This window comes from Onychostoma macrolepis, chromosome 07, assembly GCF_012432095.1.
Source record: "Onychostoma macrolepis isolate SWU-2019 chromosome 07, ASM1243209v1, whole genome shotgun sequence".
Classification (NCBI taxonomy): Eukaryota; Metazoa; Chordata; class Actinopteri; order Cypriniformes; family Cyprinidae; genus Onychostoma; species Onychostoma macrolepis.
Window position 1 is genome coordinate 32,740,173 of NC_081161.1, and position 19,750 is coordinate 32,759,922.

General features: G+C 38.5%; 1 protein-coding gene across 10 annotated transcripts in view; it reads right to left on the reverse strand.

Annotated features, from left to right (window-relative positions):
• plekha7b (pleckstrin homology domain containing, family A member 7b) overlaps window positions 1-19,750 on the reverse strand; it is a 183,544-nt gene that overhangs the window by 110,641 nt on the left and 53,153 nt on the right. For all 10 annotated transcript variants that reach the window (XR_009271961.1, XR_009271962.1, XM_058781366.1 and 7 more), the window contains exons 4-7: window positions 13,996-14,079; window positions 2,673-2,784; window positions 771-875; window positions 586-658 (exon numbers count right to left, since the gene is read on the reverse strand). Coding sequence is in view for 8 of the 10 variants with exons in the window: in XM_058781366.1 (XP_058637349.1) it covers window positions 586-658; window positions 771-875; window positions 2,673-2,784; window positions 13,996-14,079 (374 nt within the window). In the remaining 2 variants the exon portion in view is untranslated. The remainder of the gene's footprint in view (window positions 1-585; window positions 659-770; window positions 876-2,672; window positions 2,785-13,995; window positions 14,080-19,750) is intronic.

Sequence of the window (19,750 nt, forward strand, 5' to 3'; positions counted from 1 at the left end):
TGTTCTCCAAACTCATCAGGCATTATAGGAGAAAACTCACAGAGCTGTTATCTTGGGAAAAGGGCGTTGCAATAATTGGGTGCCAATACCTGTGTCTAATGTGAACTAGAGAAAAACATTTCATATTTTTGCGTTTCCCCCACTTTCCATTTTTTTTTACTTCAATGAAAGGTTTGAATTTTGTCAATTTTTTGAATGAAAGATCAAAACGATAAACAATGCAGATTTATTTTCACAGCCACTTTTGCTCATATTTACCAAGGGTGCCAATATCAGTGGGCGGCACTGTAGATGGGAGAAAATAAGTGAGACTCCACTCTGCCCACCAAAATGATTAAAGATCAAAACAATTCTATACTTAATGTTAACTGTGTTAAAATCATATGATTATTCAATATGATATGTGCAAGCAATAGGGATAAAAATAGTAAATGAAAAACCTTCTATTACGTATTAAATTATAAGTACTCTCATAATAATGTATTAAAGAAATGGAGTGTTTTACTTCTAAAATATGATTGTGCAATAAAATTAGGAACTATTTTAGATAATTGCAGCTAATTAAAGCTGAGTATTACAACTCACCTTTATAGTAAAACAGGCAGTAATCGGACAACACAAACCATTTCCTCTTCCACAGTCTCATTCCTGAGCTGTCCTGATGGTGGAAGAACAATAATCAGCCCACAAAATCATTTTCAGAAAAAAAAAAAGTTAACAGTCAGATTCTGTAATCACTCGCATCAGGGTTTCACTTTTGAGGGCCGCACCTGTTTGTAGAGCCATCCTCTTACCACCACTGGGACATTAGGGTTCCTTTTGATGGAATGGTCACGCTTGCCAAAGCAATGCACCTTCCCACTGGGTTTCAAACTCTGTGGTATTTAAAAGAAAAAAGAAAACCACTTGATCATTTGATTAAAAATGCTGCATACAGCAGGCATCAGTAAGGTAAAGTGGCATCCAAAAGCATTTGGATGCTTGACTTTGTTATTTTTTTAAGTGTGGCCAAAGTGTCAAAAAAACATTCTGGGGCCAATTTATGTTCAAGGAAAACACTTTTACTACAAAATGCTTACAATAACAGGGTTTGTTGCATTTATTAATCTTGATCTGTACAAAGTTCGATTCAGCTGATCATTTGTCAACCCAAATATGCACACTTGCGTGTTACTTGAGAGTAAAAAGAGATTTTTATTTAAAAGAAATGTGAGATAATGACTGATGCCTGCCAGGAGCCTGGTTTATTCCCAGTAAAGTAAGTGTGTGTGTGTGTGTGTGTGTGTGTGTGGTCCTGGTAAACCCTACATTATGGGGACAAAATGTCTTAAAGATGGCAATATCCAAAATCCTTGTGGGGACATTTTTTGGTCCTCGTGAGGAAACAAGCTTATAAATCAAACAAAATGAAGTTTAAAAAAAAAATAAAAATGCTAAAAGTTTCCTGTGAGGGGTAGGTTTAGGTTGGTGGAGGGCAATAGAAAACACAGTTTGTACAGAAAAAAAAAAAAACATCACGCCTATGAAATATCCCCATAAAGCGTGTGTGTGTGTGTGTGTGTGTGTGTGTACGCAGAGATGAGGGCCTCTGGGATTGATCGATTGTTTTGTGAAAGCTCATATGATGCTGACACAGTCCTGTCATTGACAGGCCAGCATCAGACTCTTTACCACACAATGACACAGCCCATGTGTCAGGCCAGGCCAATAAAACTTCAATGTGTCAAAAAAAAATCACTCTCTAATAGGGAGGAATATCTGCATCTCTGCATTCCCATTACCAGTGAAACTTGAGAGACGCATGTATGCATTCAAAATTAGTTATGATAAACAACATGCATGTTATCTAAAAATTTGTAAAAAAAAATTATATAAATAAAATTGCGCGCACATACACAATTTATGTAGATAGATACAGTATAAACACCCACTTTTATATAGATATTAATTAAAATTATATTTATAATACAATTTTATTAATTACGTTTTATAAATGTATTTCAAATGAAAAATGCTTAATACCCAGCCTGAAATGTAAGTTCTTCAACCTCTAGTACAGCCCATATTCTGTAACACCTGAAAAAACTATTTATGGCAGTGTATATTAATGCACTAGACCAAGACAGAGTATTAGCGGCACCAGTAAAACAGTTCTGCTGCATTTACACCTAGAGTGTAACTGTGCCACACACGCTCAGATTTAATTAGCAGAAAGTAGCGAGAGGCGTTCCGAGCATTTCTCAATCCCCTGCAGATGTTCTATGCAGTATTACCTCATGACCTCTGCACAACACAGCCGACCCGCACAGGAGATTAAGTCGAGCTTCTCTGGTGCTAGAAAAATCAGTAACCTATTACACCTTCGGCTTGGGTCATTTATCAAAACTGGAGGAATATAGCAAAAATAGATGAGGCCAATTTACTCTCCCCATTACCTATAAAAACATTATCAGTTTTCAATGATTTAAAATGAGATACACACACACACACACACACACACACACACACACACACATTAGTAATGGTGAGGCTCGCTAGACAATTAGCCAGCTTGGCACTTTCAGGAACCGGAAGTGCTCTGTGTAAATGTTTGCCTTTATTGAGAATCAGTACTACGACAGACCACATTAAAACAGTCACAGATCAACACTAAATGAGGCTGGGCTTCTCACCCTGGATCCTGAGGTGGTGTCCGCAGGGGATGAGGAGACAGCGACAGAGGACTCGCTGACCATACTGGGAGGCCTTGGCTCTGGTGGTGGCTTGGACATGCGTAAATTTGCCCTGCAAGAGTCAGAAATAAAAGATATGATCTTCACCAGGTATAAGGTGTGGTTACTAATACATGGTGAAATCAGTGAAAAAGGTACATTTTTGTAATTTAACAACCAACAAAGTAAAGCAGAGCCTGGGGACACAAAGTGTTCAAGAGAGGAAGAGACTCAAGTAACACATTGACGAACACATTCCCTGAGGGCAAACTACTCAGAGACCAGAACAGGAGAAGTAGTCAGACAATATCATAACTCAGCATAAGCAAATCTAGTGAAAGTATTAGTCTCAGGTGACCTGAATATGGCAACAGTGACAACAACACATTAAGAAAAATATCCTAAGAGACACATTCAGCACCTGTCAATCAAGTCTACATCTATCAATGTATCTATCTATCATTTTATTTATCTATCAGTCTATCAAATGTATCTGCATATTTATGTATCTATCTATCAAATCTATGTATCATCAATATCTACCTATACAGTGCCTATATCTATCTTTATCTACCTAGCTATATCCATCTATACCCAGCAACCTACCTATCTATATCTGCCAATACCTATCTACCTACTGTATCTATATTTACTTACATACTAGGGATGCGTGAGAATAGCCAATTAGTCAACTAAACATAACTAGTACTGCTGCCCCTAGTTGACATTGGAAATATGAGTCGACTAGTTGAAATGTAGTCATTTTAATATGTTACTTTCTAAAAATAACACATTATTTTGAAAAGTGGATATCTGGGGCGGATAACAAATTCATTTCAGTTTAGACCTTGCATGCATGCGTTTTCTTCTTGTCACTCGTGTCAGTGTATTTACCAGTTTAAAGGGGGAAACAATATGAATGAAATGGAACTGACTTTCTTCAGAAAGATTTCGTTGACATTTTTTCATGTTATCTCCGTGTAATGCCTAATAGAATAGTGTTTATCAGCGGAGCACTGTTTTGTTTACAGGGGTAAACCACTGTATTGCCACTTATCCAAAAGCGCCACCTAATATTAGAGAGTGAACTTGTATTTTCATTCAGCACGTCTGCTGCTTTTGTTGCTGTCAGTGTTGTTAATTTTAACGGTTTGTTGGAAAATAAGAACAACTCAATTAATAAGGTATCTGGAATTTTTGGACTATTTGATTAGCATTCCAAATGAATCGCATATACATACAATGTTTTTGACGGTCTTCTCAGTGTTTCTTACTTTTAGACCAGTCGACTAGTCGGTTACAAAATTTCCATTTGAAATTAGTCATATCACACCTCCTTACTACATACCTACCTAACTATCTACCTACAGTATCTCACAGAAGTGAGTACATCCCTCACATTTTTGTAAATATTTTATAATATCTTTTCATGTGACAACGCTGAAGAAATGACACTTTGCTACAATGTAAAGTAGTGAGTGTACAGCTTGTATAACAGTGTAAATTTGCTGTCCCCTCAAAATAACTCAACACAGCCATTAATGTCTAAACTGCTGGCCACAAAAGTGAGTTCACCCCTATGTGAAAATGTCCAAATTGGGCCCAAAGTGTTAATATTTTGTGTGGCCACCATTATTTTCCAGCACTGCTTTAACCCTCTTGGGCATGGAGTTCACCAGAGCTTCACAGGTTGCCACTGGAGTCCTCTTCCACTCCTCCATGACGACATCACGGAGCTGGTGGATGTTAGAGACCTTGCGCTCCTCCACCTTCCATTTGAGGATGCCCTACAGATGCTCAATAGGGTTTAGGTCTGGAGACATGCTTGGCCAGTCCATCACCTTTACCCTCAGCTTCTTTAGCAAGGCAGTGGTTGTCTTGGAGGTGTGTTTGGGGTCCTTATGTTGGAATACTGCCCTGCTCTGCTTCAGTATGTCACAGTACATGTTGGCATTCATGGTTCCCTCAATGCAGCCCCAGACCATGACACTCCCACCACCATGCTTGACTGTAGGCAAGACACACGTCTTTGTACTCCTCATCTGGTTGCCGCTAGGGCTGCAACTAACGATTATTTTAATAATCGATTAATCTGTCGATTATTTTTTTCGATTAATCGATGAATCGGATTTTTAAAAAAAGAAAAAAGAAAAGCATTCATTTCCAACCCTTTATTCAAAAACAGAACTAAAATCTTTAGAAAGTGCACCAACATGTTGCTCCTTGAAAATCCCTGAGCTGTTATAATAATAATAAAATAAAATAAAAATGGACTAACACAAAAAACATACACATGTATGCTTTACATCTGCCAAATATATAGACTTTTTGGGGGGGGGGTGCAAAAAATTAAATAATTTAACAACACTGCGTCGTTAGCGTTGGTATTGTATCAGACACTTGCACTTAACATTATATGAAAATCAAGCTCAAATGGAGTTAACAATGTTTTTGACCAGAGAATGACGGAGATGGAGTGTTTTGTCTGTCATTAGAACGGCTGTAACTGTTATCTGAAGCAGCAAGTGCATTATGCTTTCATCAACTTTTACAGGTTATATAACTTTGATTGTAGCCATATGGGCGCTTAGTTTTTTCTTGTTGTTTAATACACTTGGCCAAAATCTCAAATTAAGCGCTTATGCACATAATGCACAGGATATTTAAAACGTATATAGACAGCAAATAACTAATTCTTCTCCACTCTTCAAACACACAAAAACATTATCCTTTACTGACATAGTGTTTGAGTAAAGAAAACGCTGTACTATTCAAACACCAATTATTTATTCACCCTTGCATTGCGAAAAGCAGAGATCTCATCTTCTCCAGGCTGTGCGCGCGCGTCAATCTGAATGGAGGCGGGGTGAAGTTACGAGGTCTCGCTGAGAGCTCGATGATCCAATGGCGTTCACAGTTTTACTGACAAGTTATTTTAATGCTTATCATTGGTTTACTATTTTTAAAACTCTCTGATTTAAAATAATAAAACGAATTATAAGCGACTCAAGTTTGGATAATTTTTCACAGCACCTGACTGGGCTAGGGTATGGCAACTGCCATACTCTGCCATACGCAAACGCCGCCCCTGCTCCCACACCTTGGATGACTTGGGTCGCACGGATTTCTCTGCCTCCGCCATGTATCTTTCCTCTACCTCCGCTCGTTTTTTTTTTTTTTTTTACTTTTGTTTTTTATGAGGCGCCAAACTCTGCTACCATCCGTGCGAGAGAGACCGAGTGTGTTCACTCCGCTCCACGCTCAACTAAAGTTTTTTTTTTAATAATCAAACGTCTCGCGTCGCGCGACACAACGAATCGATTATGAAATTCGTTGCCAACGCTTTTAGTAATCGATTTTTATCGATTTAATCGATTCGTTGTTGCAGCCCTAGTTGCCGCCACACACGCTTGACACCATCTGAACCAAATAAGTTTATCTTGGTCTCATCAGACCACAGGACATGGTTCCAGTAATCCATGTCCTTAGTCTGCTTGTCTTCAACTGTTTGCGGGCTTTCTTGTGCATAATCTTTAGAAGAGGCTTCCTTCTGGGACAACAGCCATGCAGACCAATTTGATGCAGTGTGCGGCGTATGGTCTGAGCACTGGCAGGCTGACCCTCCACCCCTTCAACCTCTGCAGCAATGCTGGCAGCACTCATACGTCTATTTCCAAAACACAACCTCTGGATGTGACGCTGAGCACGTGCACTCAACTTCTTTGGTCGACCATGGCGAGGCCTGTTCTGAATAGAACCTGTCCTGTTAAACCGCTGTATGGTCTTGGCCACCGTGCTTCAGCTCAGTTTCAGGGTCTTGGCAATCTTCTTATAGCCTACGCCATCTTTATGTAGAGCAACAATTCTTTTTTTCAGATCCTCAGAGAGTTCTTTGCCATGAGGTGCCATGTTGAACTTCCAGTGACCAGTATGAGAGAGTGAGAGCGATAACACCAAATTTAACACACCTGCTCCCCATTCACACCTGAGACCTTGTAACACTAACAAATCACATGACACCGGGAAGAGAAAATAGCTCATTGGGCCCAATTTGGACATTTTCACTAACATTAATGGCTGTGTGTTGAGTTATTTTGAGGGGACAGCAAATTTACACTGTTATACAAGCTGTACACTCACCACTTTACATTGTAGAAAAGTATAATTTCTTCAGTGTTGTCACATAAAAAGATATAATAATTTTTACAAAAATGTGAGGGGTGTACTCACTTCTGTGAGATACTGTACATCTACCAAGATACCTACGAACATATCTACCTATCCATCCATCCTGCATCCACCTACCTACTTATCTATTTACCTTCCTACATTCATCTATCCACCTGCCTACCTAACAACCTAGGCACAACGGGATTAATATGAATTGTAACAGTGCCTCATTTGGAAGCTAGAGAAACCCCATATTTAGCTCATCTTGTTGTGAGCACCCTGTGGATAAGGCGAGCGGAGGAATGCACTGCAGCTGAAGAAATGCAGGGCATCTGCAGTAGTCACATTATAAGTCACGGTCACTACACTCAGTCTGACTCTGCATGAGTCTAACGGTTCCTCTGGAATTACAGTAAAAAGTAATGAAAGTACTGTTATCGAAAGTAATGTTCGTTAAATAGGTGTTTAATAATAAATGATTAACCAAATGTTTGTGAAATGCCAGAGCCACAATCTCTGTGATACAAATGCCTTAATGCTAGGCTGCTTCCTGGAAGTATTTGGCTCCATTTTTCTTTCCTAATAAGGAGAACTGTATAAAAAGCTGCATTGAGATTCAGGTAATGCTAATGTAACATTTTGGGTAAATCAGCAGAGAGAAGAGGAGAATGCCAGAGAGATGAGGGAGAAGGGGGGGGGGGGATAGAGGACAGAAGAAAGGTGAAACAAACTGTCAGAGCTGCCTCTGCAGGCACCAAATAAAAAAACTTCCAAGCACTGTCAAAGAGAAGTGTCAGATTCAGAGACTGCAGGGAAAGGTATAACCTAGAGCGAACAGCAACAGAGAGCTGCACGGTTCAACCAAACATCTGTCACATTTCTAAATCTCCTTCAAATAAATGACAAGGCATTTTGGACTGGTACCCAAGGAGTTATAATTCATTGGATACAGTTGCCTTTTCCCGTAAACATGCAAAATTAATGTTATTGGGTAAATAGTTTATACGATGGGCACTCTGAAAATAAAATACTATGAACAAATTCTGGGTACAGACCTACAGCCAGAGCCAGACAGCACAGCCACGGAGTGCCTACAGTCTGCCTGATGCATATTACACACAAAATTGCCAAGCGCTGGCTGAAATAACCTACAGCAATGGGATTGGCTGGCTCAACATCTTCCAGAAATAAGGCTGCATTGGGTTTTTTATCAGTGTGCTGGAAACAAAGCTGTTTACAAGGTACCAGACTGCTCACATTTCATTTCTTTTCCCTTCTTCTACCTTGTAAGCTCCAGCTCTGGTTTCAGCTTTGTATACCACTAACACCTCATCTGTGTTACAGAGCAATACCTACTGGTGGCATCAAATCTCCAAATCTCTGCAAGATAAAAGTTTAATTAGAGGCACTCAGTAGCAAGAACCACAGGGGTCTTTATTACTTTCCAGACGCACTACAAATAATTTTCTGCTTTTTTAAAAACAGTTCCTAAATGGCATGTAAAAACCAAACAGATCGCATTTGGTATCTTACATGCTAGTCAGACTGTCTCTTCCTGTTTAAGTGGGTGAATTAATAGCAAAAGTGCACCAGACAGTCAAAAGTCTGGCTATGCGAGACTAAGGCCTACAATAAGTCAAATAAAAACAGCACCACTGGTACTCGAGCATATAATTGAGTCTATAAAATGTAGTAGACTCTCAGAAGCCTTCAGAGTAGTAACAAAAATCTCTCTTACTAACAGCTCTGTCTCTCAGGGACACTCTTTTAGAGAATCATCTGAAACGCACACCATCACTGACATCACACAGAAGGTGTGGACACATATGGTGAACTCTGATGTATGAGTGGGTTGAATCTAGAACATGCTGAGAGAGCAGATAAGTGAAAAACCTACTGCTCTTAAATCATCGGCTTCATACATCAAATAACACACTCGGGACATAAGGGTATAATTGACCCAATGTGAGGGGAGAAACTTTGGGAAAAGCTGTAATAGCGTAATAGAGCTGTTGCTGGCAGAATATGATTTATTCGATTTTGACCAAATAAAATCATGAATTTATTAGTATTTATTAAATTATTAGTATTGTATTTTATGTAGATTTGGTTTTATAATCCACATACATAACATTCAGTTATAACCCGATAAAATATAATAAAACTAAACCAAAAATAATGTACTATAAATTTCTATGGCATCACATTTTAATCTGAGGCAGTTTTTTTGTTGTTTTTTTTTTACCACAAATCTACAAATACAAGTGCTGATAATAGAAAATAAACCAGTGAGAAACAGAAATGCATGATGCAACTGAAAAAGGTCATCAATCCAAAAAAAAAAAAAAAAAAATTGATTATGCTGCTAAAACTCACCAAAGCAAGCAGATTTCCAAGCCACATGTCAGGCTGACTCCACGCTTTTCATGGGTGCTGGAGCTTACAGTAAAACACAATAACCCTGTCCAAAAACTGACACATGCACACACACAGACAGCCCCTCAACAAAACCATAAACAGCTTTCTTTTTTTTTCCTGTGGAATGTGAGGAGTTCCTGTAGTGTGACAGAGTCAGGAGGTGTTTGTGGCCTGTATACAACATCAAAACAGCAGGAAGCTACAGCAGCATTGTCATGGGAAGAGCTGCGGACTGAAACAACGCTGCTTCTTTCTCCCCCTCATTTTTCACCTCACAAACTGGCTTCCATCCAAAATTGTTTGAAGTATGTTTGCACCCTGGGACTTACTAGTGTTTTATCTAGGCTTCATATTATTTACCTACACTGTCTTTTGAATGGATGGGCACACAGGGCCTTTATTTTATGCTGGAGAGATGAGAAAGATCCTGGCTGAAGCTCAGCAAGATCTTAGTCTAAAGAAAAAAAAGTCCACATTCTGTTCCCAAATGCTCAGAGCTCCACAGAGGGGGAGCCTCAGACCCAATAACCTGGTTAAGTTGCATAATACATAGCATACAGTGGTATATAATGAGCTCTACTTACTTTACATGATGATACAGCAGTTCTCAAACTGCTACCAAAAAAACAACATGTGATGGAATCAGATACAGTAGTACTTTGTTGGGTAGGCTACCATGTTCCCAATGATTACCATATTCAAGAACCATGAAATTTAAATGGTAATTTTTGTTAGTGATGACTGTATTTTAAAAATAAAACAATGACCGACTGACTGTACAATATCCTAATTTGTTTAGATTATTGTACAATGTGACAGAGACATGAAAGTAGGGATAATGGTCAATTAAAATAGTTTAGAAGCCACTAAACAAAAATATCTTCAAGCAAAATGCCACAACTGACCTATCATGAAATCTATAATATATAACAATATATTTAATTTAATTTAATATATTGTATAATTTAATTATACCAGTACCACAGTTATTTTATATATGTAGAGGGCTTTTTGTTGTTGTTCATTAATAGACGTTACATAATATTTCACAGAAACACTGTTCATTTAAAGAGGAAAATTTGAGATATTTTTCAAACATGAAATTAACTGCAATGTACATGAACTGAGAATCTGTTAAACAATATATAATGTACTAATGTTTATTAATTATGTTAATAAAAGTCACCAATAAGTGTTGTATGCAGTTTGGCCATTAGAGAAATGAATAATTCATACAAAAAGACAGTCAGCCTTTGTGGCAGACAATGCACCATGCCCTAGTGTTTGTTGAGATGTGCACTGTGCTCAGATTAGCCATTCAGATCAATAGTGCTGCACTACCAGGGGATCAGAACACTTCTATCACTGCACACGTTTCCACTGTCATCACCACCAATGGGATCGCAGAACACATTTTAGCTCTTCACTGAGAAGGGGTGGGAGTATGCAGTGCTATTAAGGGCACCCAGATCAGCTAAAATATCAGCATACTACATATTTAGGTAGGGTGTGTCTGTGCCAGTCAACCATAGAGAATACATATTCTCCAGAATTCAGGATCTACAACTTGCTAATACACACCCATGGCAACCTGCAGCAACATACTGGCTGCGATGAATGATTTTGGTATGTCTCTGCTGACATCATGACATATTTCAGGAGGCTTTTCCCAAAGTTCAGCATGTATCACAGCCGTTAGGGTGAGGTTAGTTTCCATAGCTAGATTACTAGAGGAAAAGGCAGGGTTGATGGGGAGAGAAGAGCGAATGAGGCCGGACTTGTGCTTAAAATAGCACTTATGAGCAGCCAGGAGTGGCAAGTATTCCAGTTATGTCCTATAACTTCACTATCTCTCTCTTCTACAAACCACAGGCATTTGAGAGCCAACAAAACATTAAGAGTCTCGCCGGCTTATCGACACAGCTGCAAGTGACAAACTTCCTCTCTCGCTCAATACGTTTGGCCATGATCTTTGTCTATTGGGCACTCAGGTCTGTAAGCTGGTAAACTAATAACTAGATCCCTCTGTTACACAAAGCTCAAGTGACTCTCCTGATGATGGTTAATCTGAGCCTGAACCTAGCACAGGGCCTCCATGCACTGTGCCCCTAATGAGAAGCATCAATCAACCCTGGCAGCAACATTTACTTACCTGTCATTCGCATGAGGAATGGTCTTCATGGCCGTGTGCGATATTTCTATGACAGCCCAACATTCTGAATCCATGAGCCCACCTCTATATGGAGAACATGGAGTGATAACAGGAAAATCGAGGTAGGCGGCTGAACTTCGTAATAGTTTTCACCTGGGTTTGTTTCAGCAGGCAGCAGAATATTCAAAATAAACAGCAAACCCTCAGCTCGTTCTTTCCTCTGGCGTTAGCGAGTAACAGAATGAGATCTGTCTCAGCAGGGCATGTAAATCTGAGCTCTCTTAACCCTCGCAGCACTGATGAGGTAGAAATCCCAGCTCAGCTTACTGGCATATACGAAGACACAGAAATTAATTGAAAGGAAGAGGAGAGGAACAGGTGCTGTGGTACGCATTTTAATGGAATAGTAAAGAAAATGAACAATTCTTAATATTATAATAATTTAACTTTGATTTACTGTATATTTATGGTTGATAATGACCAATCATCCATAACAGCAAGCCTCCATTTCCACTGAACTATTCAGGTTGCTTACTGATTCCATTAACATTCCCCTGGTTCTCTGTTTATTCTAAGTTGGACATGAAATTATCTGCGGTTCAGTGACTAAATCAAGAACCACTCTGAATGAGTTGATTGATTGATTCAAACCAGTAATTAAGGCGGCATTTGAAATTGTATACTCTCGGAGTAGGTTTTTCTTTTGAATAAGTACTTCACAACAGTTAAAAAGTTCTATAATGTATAAATGTAATCCAGACATTGTTATTGGCAGTAAAGCAATTCATTTGTAATATTGTCATTGGCAGTAAAGCAATGCAACTGATGCTGGTAGGTCATATGACATTCACAAATCCTCTCTCGATGCCTCATGGGATAGTATAAGCACACTTCAGAATCTTGCCAGAAGCAGTATGCCATCCAGGTACTTTTTGTCTACTATTTAAGTTGGACATACTACTCTTTCCCCATACTGTTTTTTACTTGCTATATGGTACAAAAGTATGCATATTTGAATGCAACCTAAGTTTGAAACTGATTTGTGTTTTTTTTGTTTTTTTTGGATCAACTGATTAAAAGAATCAGTCCATTAGTTTGCAAATTGGTCTACATTAGTGTTGAGTGTTTGTTACCTTTGAGAAGAATTCAACAAAAACATGTCTACTTACACTCGATCTTTCTCCCTCATCATGTTCAATTCAATCTGAAAACTAAAACTTTCTTTTTCCAAGGTGCTGTGAATTTTATTGCAAAATAGATTTAACCCATCAGCAGTTTATAGTAGTTAGTAGTTTATAGTGTAGGTAGTTTAAAATGATCTTCCCCAAGACTGTGCCCACCTACTTTGCAGTCAAAATAAAGTACAGATTACCAGATATCTTTATTTCAAATACTATTTAGTAGTGCAGCTTCAAGCAAGAAAACACCCACATCATCTTCACGGGAAAATGCAGTAACAGTAATGGCCATCATTACCATTACCTCTGGACATTTCCAGCTGATTTGCTGATTCCAGCACAGACATATGATATCAGTGGCTCGTGAATCATTACTATACATCTCATTACTCACGCATCTGTTAAAGAACCATTCAAAAATCTTGCAGCTTTTCATTTAATCCAAGGCCCTTAAAGGGATAGTTCACCCAAAAATGAAAATTTGATGTTTATCTGCTTACCCCCAGGGCATCCAAGATGTAGGTGACTTTGTTTCTTCAGTAGAACACAAACAACGATTTTTAACTCAAACCGTTGCAGTCTGTCAGTCCTATAATGCCCATCAATGGGCACACAATCTTTGGGAGAAAAAAAAAAACATGCACAGACAAATTCAAATTAAACCTTGCGGCTCGTGACGATGCATTGATGTCCTAAGACACGAAACGATCGGTTTGTGCGAGAAACTGAACAGTATTTCTATCATTTTTTTACCTCTGATAAACCTCAATGTCCGACTGTCACAACATCCGGTGCGTGACGCGTCAACCTGCTCTGGCACATAGACGTATGTACATAGATGCCTCATTAGCGACGGTTTCTATGGGCCACGATACGTAAGGGTCTATGTATATATATATCTATGTTCCAGAGCCGTTGACACGTCACGTGTCGATGTTGTGGATGAGCTCAGGATGGTTGGACATTGCGGTGTATCAGAGGTAAAAATTATATAAATACTGTTCAGTTTCTCGCACAAACTGAGCTGCAAGGTTTAATTTGGATTTGTGTGTGCATGTTTTTTTTTTTTCTCTCAAAGATTGTGTGCCCATTGACTGGCATTATAGCACTAACAGACTGCAACGGTTTGAGTTAAAAATCTTTGTTTGTGTTCTACTGAAGAAACAAAGTCCCCTACATCTTGGATGCCCTGGGGGTAAGCAGATAAACATCAAATTTTCATTTTTGGGTGAACTATTCCTTTAAGAACTTATTAAACAAGGCTAACCATACAATTAACCTGCATTGACCACATGCCCTCAGAGAAAGCAGGAAGTGTGCATCCTAAAGTGTATTTTGTGCAAATAAAAGGAAAAGAAGCACTCACTGGTCCTGTAAAATGAAGTCAGTGTTTTCTGAGGAGATATGTCCAGTCACAGGATGTCTGAACGTCGTCGTTCTCAGGTTGTGGCTGCATCCAAGAAGACAGGGAGGGAAATGGGGAAAAACAAGAGAAGAAAAACAAAATGAGCAATCCAATATTAATCATGTTTAATTTGGCACTTCCTCTCCCCTGCTGTGGGTACTGTAGCCGTAAGAGCAACATTCTACAGGAATACACTAAGTTTGAGGAATTCTGATGACTTCCCACAGGAGTGCAGAATGTGTGGCAGCGCTGAAGCCTGGCCAAGCCCACTCATATTATTTAACACAAAGTGTGGGGCTAAGCACAAACCACTGCAGAAACTTTATTGATTTCAATTACACAGGGTCATTCACCGTTTTAACTAGAGCATTAAAACATCTCACTGTCATCAGGTGTAATAAGACAGAGACAGGGGGCTTCTAAGGGTGAGAGGACTGTGAAATAACATACATAATACGCCTGCTGTCATCGATTCAGTTATTCATTCTGGCTTCACACTGTGTGTTTGACTGAAAGGGAGTGAGTGGTGGTAATTTGATGAGTAAGGAGGATCCCCACGTGAGTAAATGTGGTCCTATATGAGGGGAAAAGGCTCCACCACAAGTCACTTATCTGCCTATCATGATTTCTATTATGTTTAAAAAAAATTATATTCACCTTGCTTCAGCGACTCTCTGTGGACTCAAGGCTGATAGATACAGTTAAAAGAACAGGTATATAGCCCTATTCGGACGGGACTAGTTTTACAGGGGGTCGTTAGAGAAATGTGTGTTTCACAGACGTACTTGGTGATTTTAATCCCGTCCGAATCTGCCATGTCTGTGTTTTTCTCACACAACCTCTGTAATAATTCCAGAGCAAATTACCTACTGTTTTTCAGCAAACTCAGTGATCCTGAGAAAACTAATCCCGTCCGAATGCAATGTCTGTGATTGCCGGTGAGATTTACCGTAGACACTCTTACCGCACTCATGTTTGATATATTTGCCTCCCGGCAAGGAAAAAATAAGTAAATAAATTAAAAACAATAATAAAATCAAGAGTCAGATCTCGTAAACCATTCAGACTGGCTATTGTAATATCTGCGTCAGGTAAAATTACTTGCGTTCATTCACCATGGTATTTGTAGTAAAACTGTTATACTAATGGTAATCAATCCGAATGATACGCAATGCACGCATACAGAGCGCGTGACCTCTGAAACGCCCAGATGTCCAAAACAGACCCTCCCACCTCTGTAATAAACACGGAGATGTTAGTCCCATCCGAATTGGTACATGAAAATCGCAGACGTCAGGTGATAAGAATCGAAACTCAAACGTAGTTTAGAAAACTAGTCCCATCCGAATAGGGCTATAGTCATGCTTCAGGTTCACTGTACAGCAAAGTGAAGATGTCCTTCACAGCAGACAGGGGTTAGAACAGATGTTAGAACTAAAGCTACACTAGTAAAAAAGTAATATATTTAAAATACATTTATTTCATACATGTTTACTGACATATCGCTTGAGACTTACTGATATAAAAATAATAATGAAACTTTTTTTGGAGTACTACTTGTGCCCAATGCACATTTCTTAATATTAAGCCTAAAATGTGCTTTAATGTCACTATTAATGAGGATTGTATTATTTTGTAATAATATCGGTCTTTAAATGCAAGATATTTAAAAGTTTACTTAATAGTTCCACTTTTGCACAATCAAATATACTTTAGTATATCTTTAGTTGGACTTCAACACTACAATTAAAGTGCATTAAGTACAAAATGAGTTGTTCCAATTTAGCAGACTTGAAGTATACCAGTTTAGTATACCAAAAGTACAACTGCAGAGTATTTTTATCAGTGTTTCCCCTACCATTATTTTAGGGGGGAGGCCCGCCCCCCCAAAGGCACCCCCCACCCCCCTTGAAGGTCAAGTTAATTTTATTTTCTCTATAGCGCCAGACCACAAAAGAAGTCATTCAATGTTACCTTCCCTATAGAACAGGTGTATACCTTGTTCTTTTATTAAACAAACTAAATAGCCTTATGTTATTTATCTTATTTACACGACGGCGTGTCATTTCTGAGCTACGTTACATGGTCGCGCTCTCTGTATCGCGCTCACAGCGGAGTTCCGCCCCGGTTCGCACACACACACACACACAAACGTAAGCGCACACACAAGTTTATTGAATTACAATAAATCGAGCTACCAATGGTGATTTAATCTAAAGATCATATCACATTAAACCATGCAAAGTATTATTATTGCTATACTTTATTCTCAAATCATTAATGTTAACATCAGCATTGCATGACTATGAGTATAGTGTGTATTAGCGTGTAGATTTCAATTTCTGTACAGTCTAATATCTAATTGTCATGCCATTCAAATTTCCTATTAAGAAATTCTTTTAACCCAAAAAGCTAATTATTCTCCCTTCGAACTGGTTTTCTTTAAAATACAAATCTTGTGTAATCCCAGGCTATCTGTAATCAGAAGCACATTTAAAACTGAAATATAATTTCATTTCATTCACATGTGTTTCATAAACACATAATCCTTTCTGGATTACAATCTGCCATCAAAATGATACATTTAATTATTCCAGCTGCTGTGAGAAAAGGCTATAAACGATGCGCCACCTGCAGGATCCTCACATGCGATAGCCTACTAGCCGGGACAACTTCTTTATCTTTACAGATGTGACATAATGACGCAGCAGCATGCTCGAATTTCCCACGAAAACCTACCCGAACCACTCAAATTAGAAAACATTATTATAAGCTAACCATTGTGAATCGGGCTAAAGTAAGGTGATAGTTTTGAACACTGGCTGGTTATGTACTTGCTCAAATATTGATTTCGGATCATTTTTAACCAAAAAAAGTTACGGACTGCAGCTTTAAATAAATGTATTTCAGATACATTTTAGTATATTTATTTTGAACTAGGGTAATGAAACAAGGCCGAAATAAAACTTAAACTTGCCTCTGCAACTAACTGAAAAAAGCGAAGTGCATGGAAACATGACCAATGAAAATGTGCTAATTGTGTAATTGGTATGCACATATATATATATATATATGGAATGAATATTGTAAGTGTACAAGTGCAAGTGTTTATTGACAGTGTACAAGGTGACCTTCAGTCCAGGGCAGCAACAACACTCAACATTCTGATATGGAGATGATTAAAGGGTACATATAAAAAGCAAGCAACACTGAATAGAACAGAACTTATTTTTCCTCTTAGCACTTATTTGATTGTAAGACTAAAGAGACGACAGGAAATGAAATCAGCTGGACTCTAACCTTTGCGGCCTGCATGAGCAGCATGGCTCAGAACACTTAAACTGCTACACAAAACATTAACAGCAAGTGATCTATATCACAAGAGATATATGTCAACATCTCCCAAAAACAGCCTCTCTTACATGCCTTCATTCCATGGTGGTGGCACGTTCACCATGACAAGAAAGCTTAGGCATGCACCTTTCACAGTACACTGTCAAATTTAACAGGGTGTGGAAAACGCTTTTCTGCCTCTGCGAAACATGGCATCATACACCCCAAATGACACAACATTGTCAAGTTCATTCTTTAGCGAACAATCATAACGCAGGAATCCAAGGTACAAACGTACTCATAAGATAGTTCAGCTGAACGCAAACACTACAACAAGCTTTTATCTCTAATTGAACATTTAGTGCATCAGCAAACTCTGCTGCATAAAAGCTTTTCAGTGGCTGCATGAAAGAACACTTGACATGAATGCATGTACTACAAAGCCTTCACTACAATAGTGGTTTTATGCAGCCTGATCCAGTTCCTGAATAAACACTATCCTTAAGTCAATTCTGCTAACTCATCTGTGAAATTAATGTATGTAATGATCAATATCATCATAACAAAACCAAATAAAAAATTAAATGCAAAGAAAATGTGCAACGGAATTTAGTAAAAACTTTGTAACACTATCAAACACAAAACAAAAAAAGTGCAACCAGGCCCCTGAATATATGAAAGCTTATTTCCATCACAGAATAAAAAATAAAAAAGGTATTTGCAACTTTTTATCTCACAGTTCAAACTTATGTCTTCAGAGTTGCAAGACATAAACTCAGAATAGACAGATACAAATTTCAAATTGCAAGAAAAATGTCAGAATGACGACAAGCTTGTTTCCACCAAGGAATAAAAAAAGACAAAACACAAGTGAGACTTATTTCGCAATTCTGACTTTTCTGTCAGGACCACTATCGTCAAAGATGGTTGACAATAGCATATTGGATTGGCGGTATGGTTCTGTTTTGGGCAAGAACTCCCTGCGCATCCATGCAGCCTATAGCATGGATGAGAGCAGGGAGAGCAGCAATAACCCCCCAGCGTAAACAGAACAGAACCAACAAATGGATTGCAGATATCGTTAAAGTTCAGTAATTTTATATACACATTTTAGAATTCAAAGGAGATTCAGAAGGCTGAATCCTGACTGACAGAGGAGGAGTTGGGGATGGAGAAAACTGCTGATAATACGGAAGGACCTTATATATGGATGCTTAGATGCGTATTCCTATAGGTAGATGGGGATCGGCTGAGAGTCAGCTGATGCAAGCTTGACTAACGTGACAGGCCAGAACTAACGCTACACTTGATTTTTCTCACAATTCTGAGTTTAGGCCTATATCTCACAACTTTTATTCTCAGAACTGCAGAAGGAAAAGCATCTGAAGAGATCTGTGAGACAGAAACTCAGAATTCCCAGAGAAATTTGCAATTAACTTTTCTTTTCTTTTTTTTTAATTCCATGGCAAAAATAAGCTTCCATACTACTACTGACAACACTGTATAAAAACTCTTCACGTCATAACACAACCGTGGTAATCATATTTTTAGACCACCAAACATAACAAAACATATCTGAGAAGCAGTTCTCTAGGTCAAAAACTACAGCAAAACAAACCAGAAGTGAAACCTGTACAAAAACGATGATGCACGCAAGGTACTGTACCTCGCTCAGTCGTCATCAGCCTGGCAGGCACAGACTGGGGCACCTTCCTGCAATGGGCTACAAAAACACAAGCACATTTCCTCTTTCCCTAGCTTTGTTCCAAAAGCATCATGCCATGCGCTTTGCTAAACTACATCGGCCCTATACAATAGTTTTGCTATTTTCCACTGTTAATTAGTAATCTGCATTCTTTAGCTCTTTTGTTCTCATCATATTACTTCCGAACTACTTGCTACGGAATTCCCTGCATTAGCATTGGAGGATAAACAGAATGGCAAACAGTAGTGCTGTTTGTTTAGTCGTGATGCAGGCAGCATATGACATTATGAATGATGATTATGAATTAACTCTTGTTCCTGTTGGACTGCTGCTTTGTCTTAATTCTAGAGACAAGAAAAATGGCAATCCATATGATTAATAGGACAAACTAGAGGTGTCAACCCCTTATATATTCTGAACACCTTAATATATTGTCACATGACCATAGATTTTTTTTTTTTTTAATTTTAATAAAATATTAGAAGTTTAAAAAACATTGATGGAAAGATGGACAACGTGTAACAAACATTATGTCCAGTATTTCAGAAACTACAAGAATGCTGACATTCAAGTGGAAGAAATGTAGTGGTGCAGCCTGGCCTGTTGATATTCATCAGATTAAAGTCCACATATTATTACCTCACCTCTCCACTCCCCTAGTACTAAGACAGCTCTTAC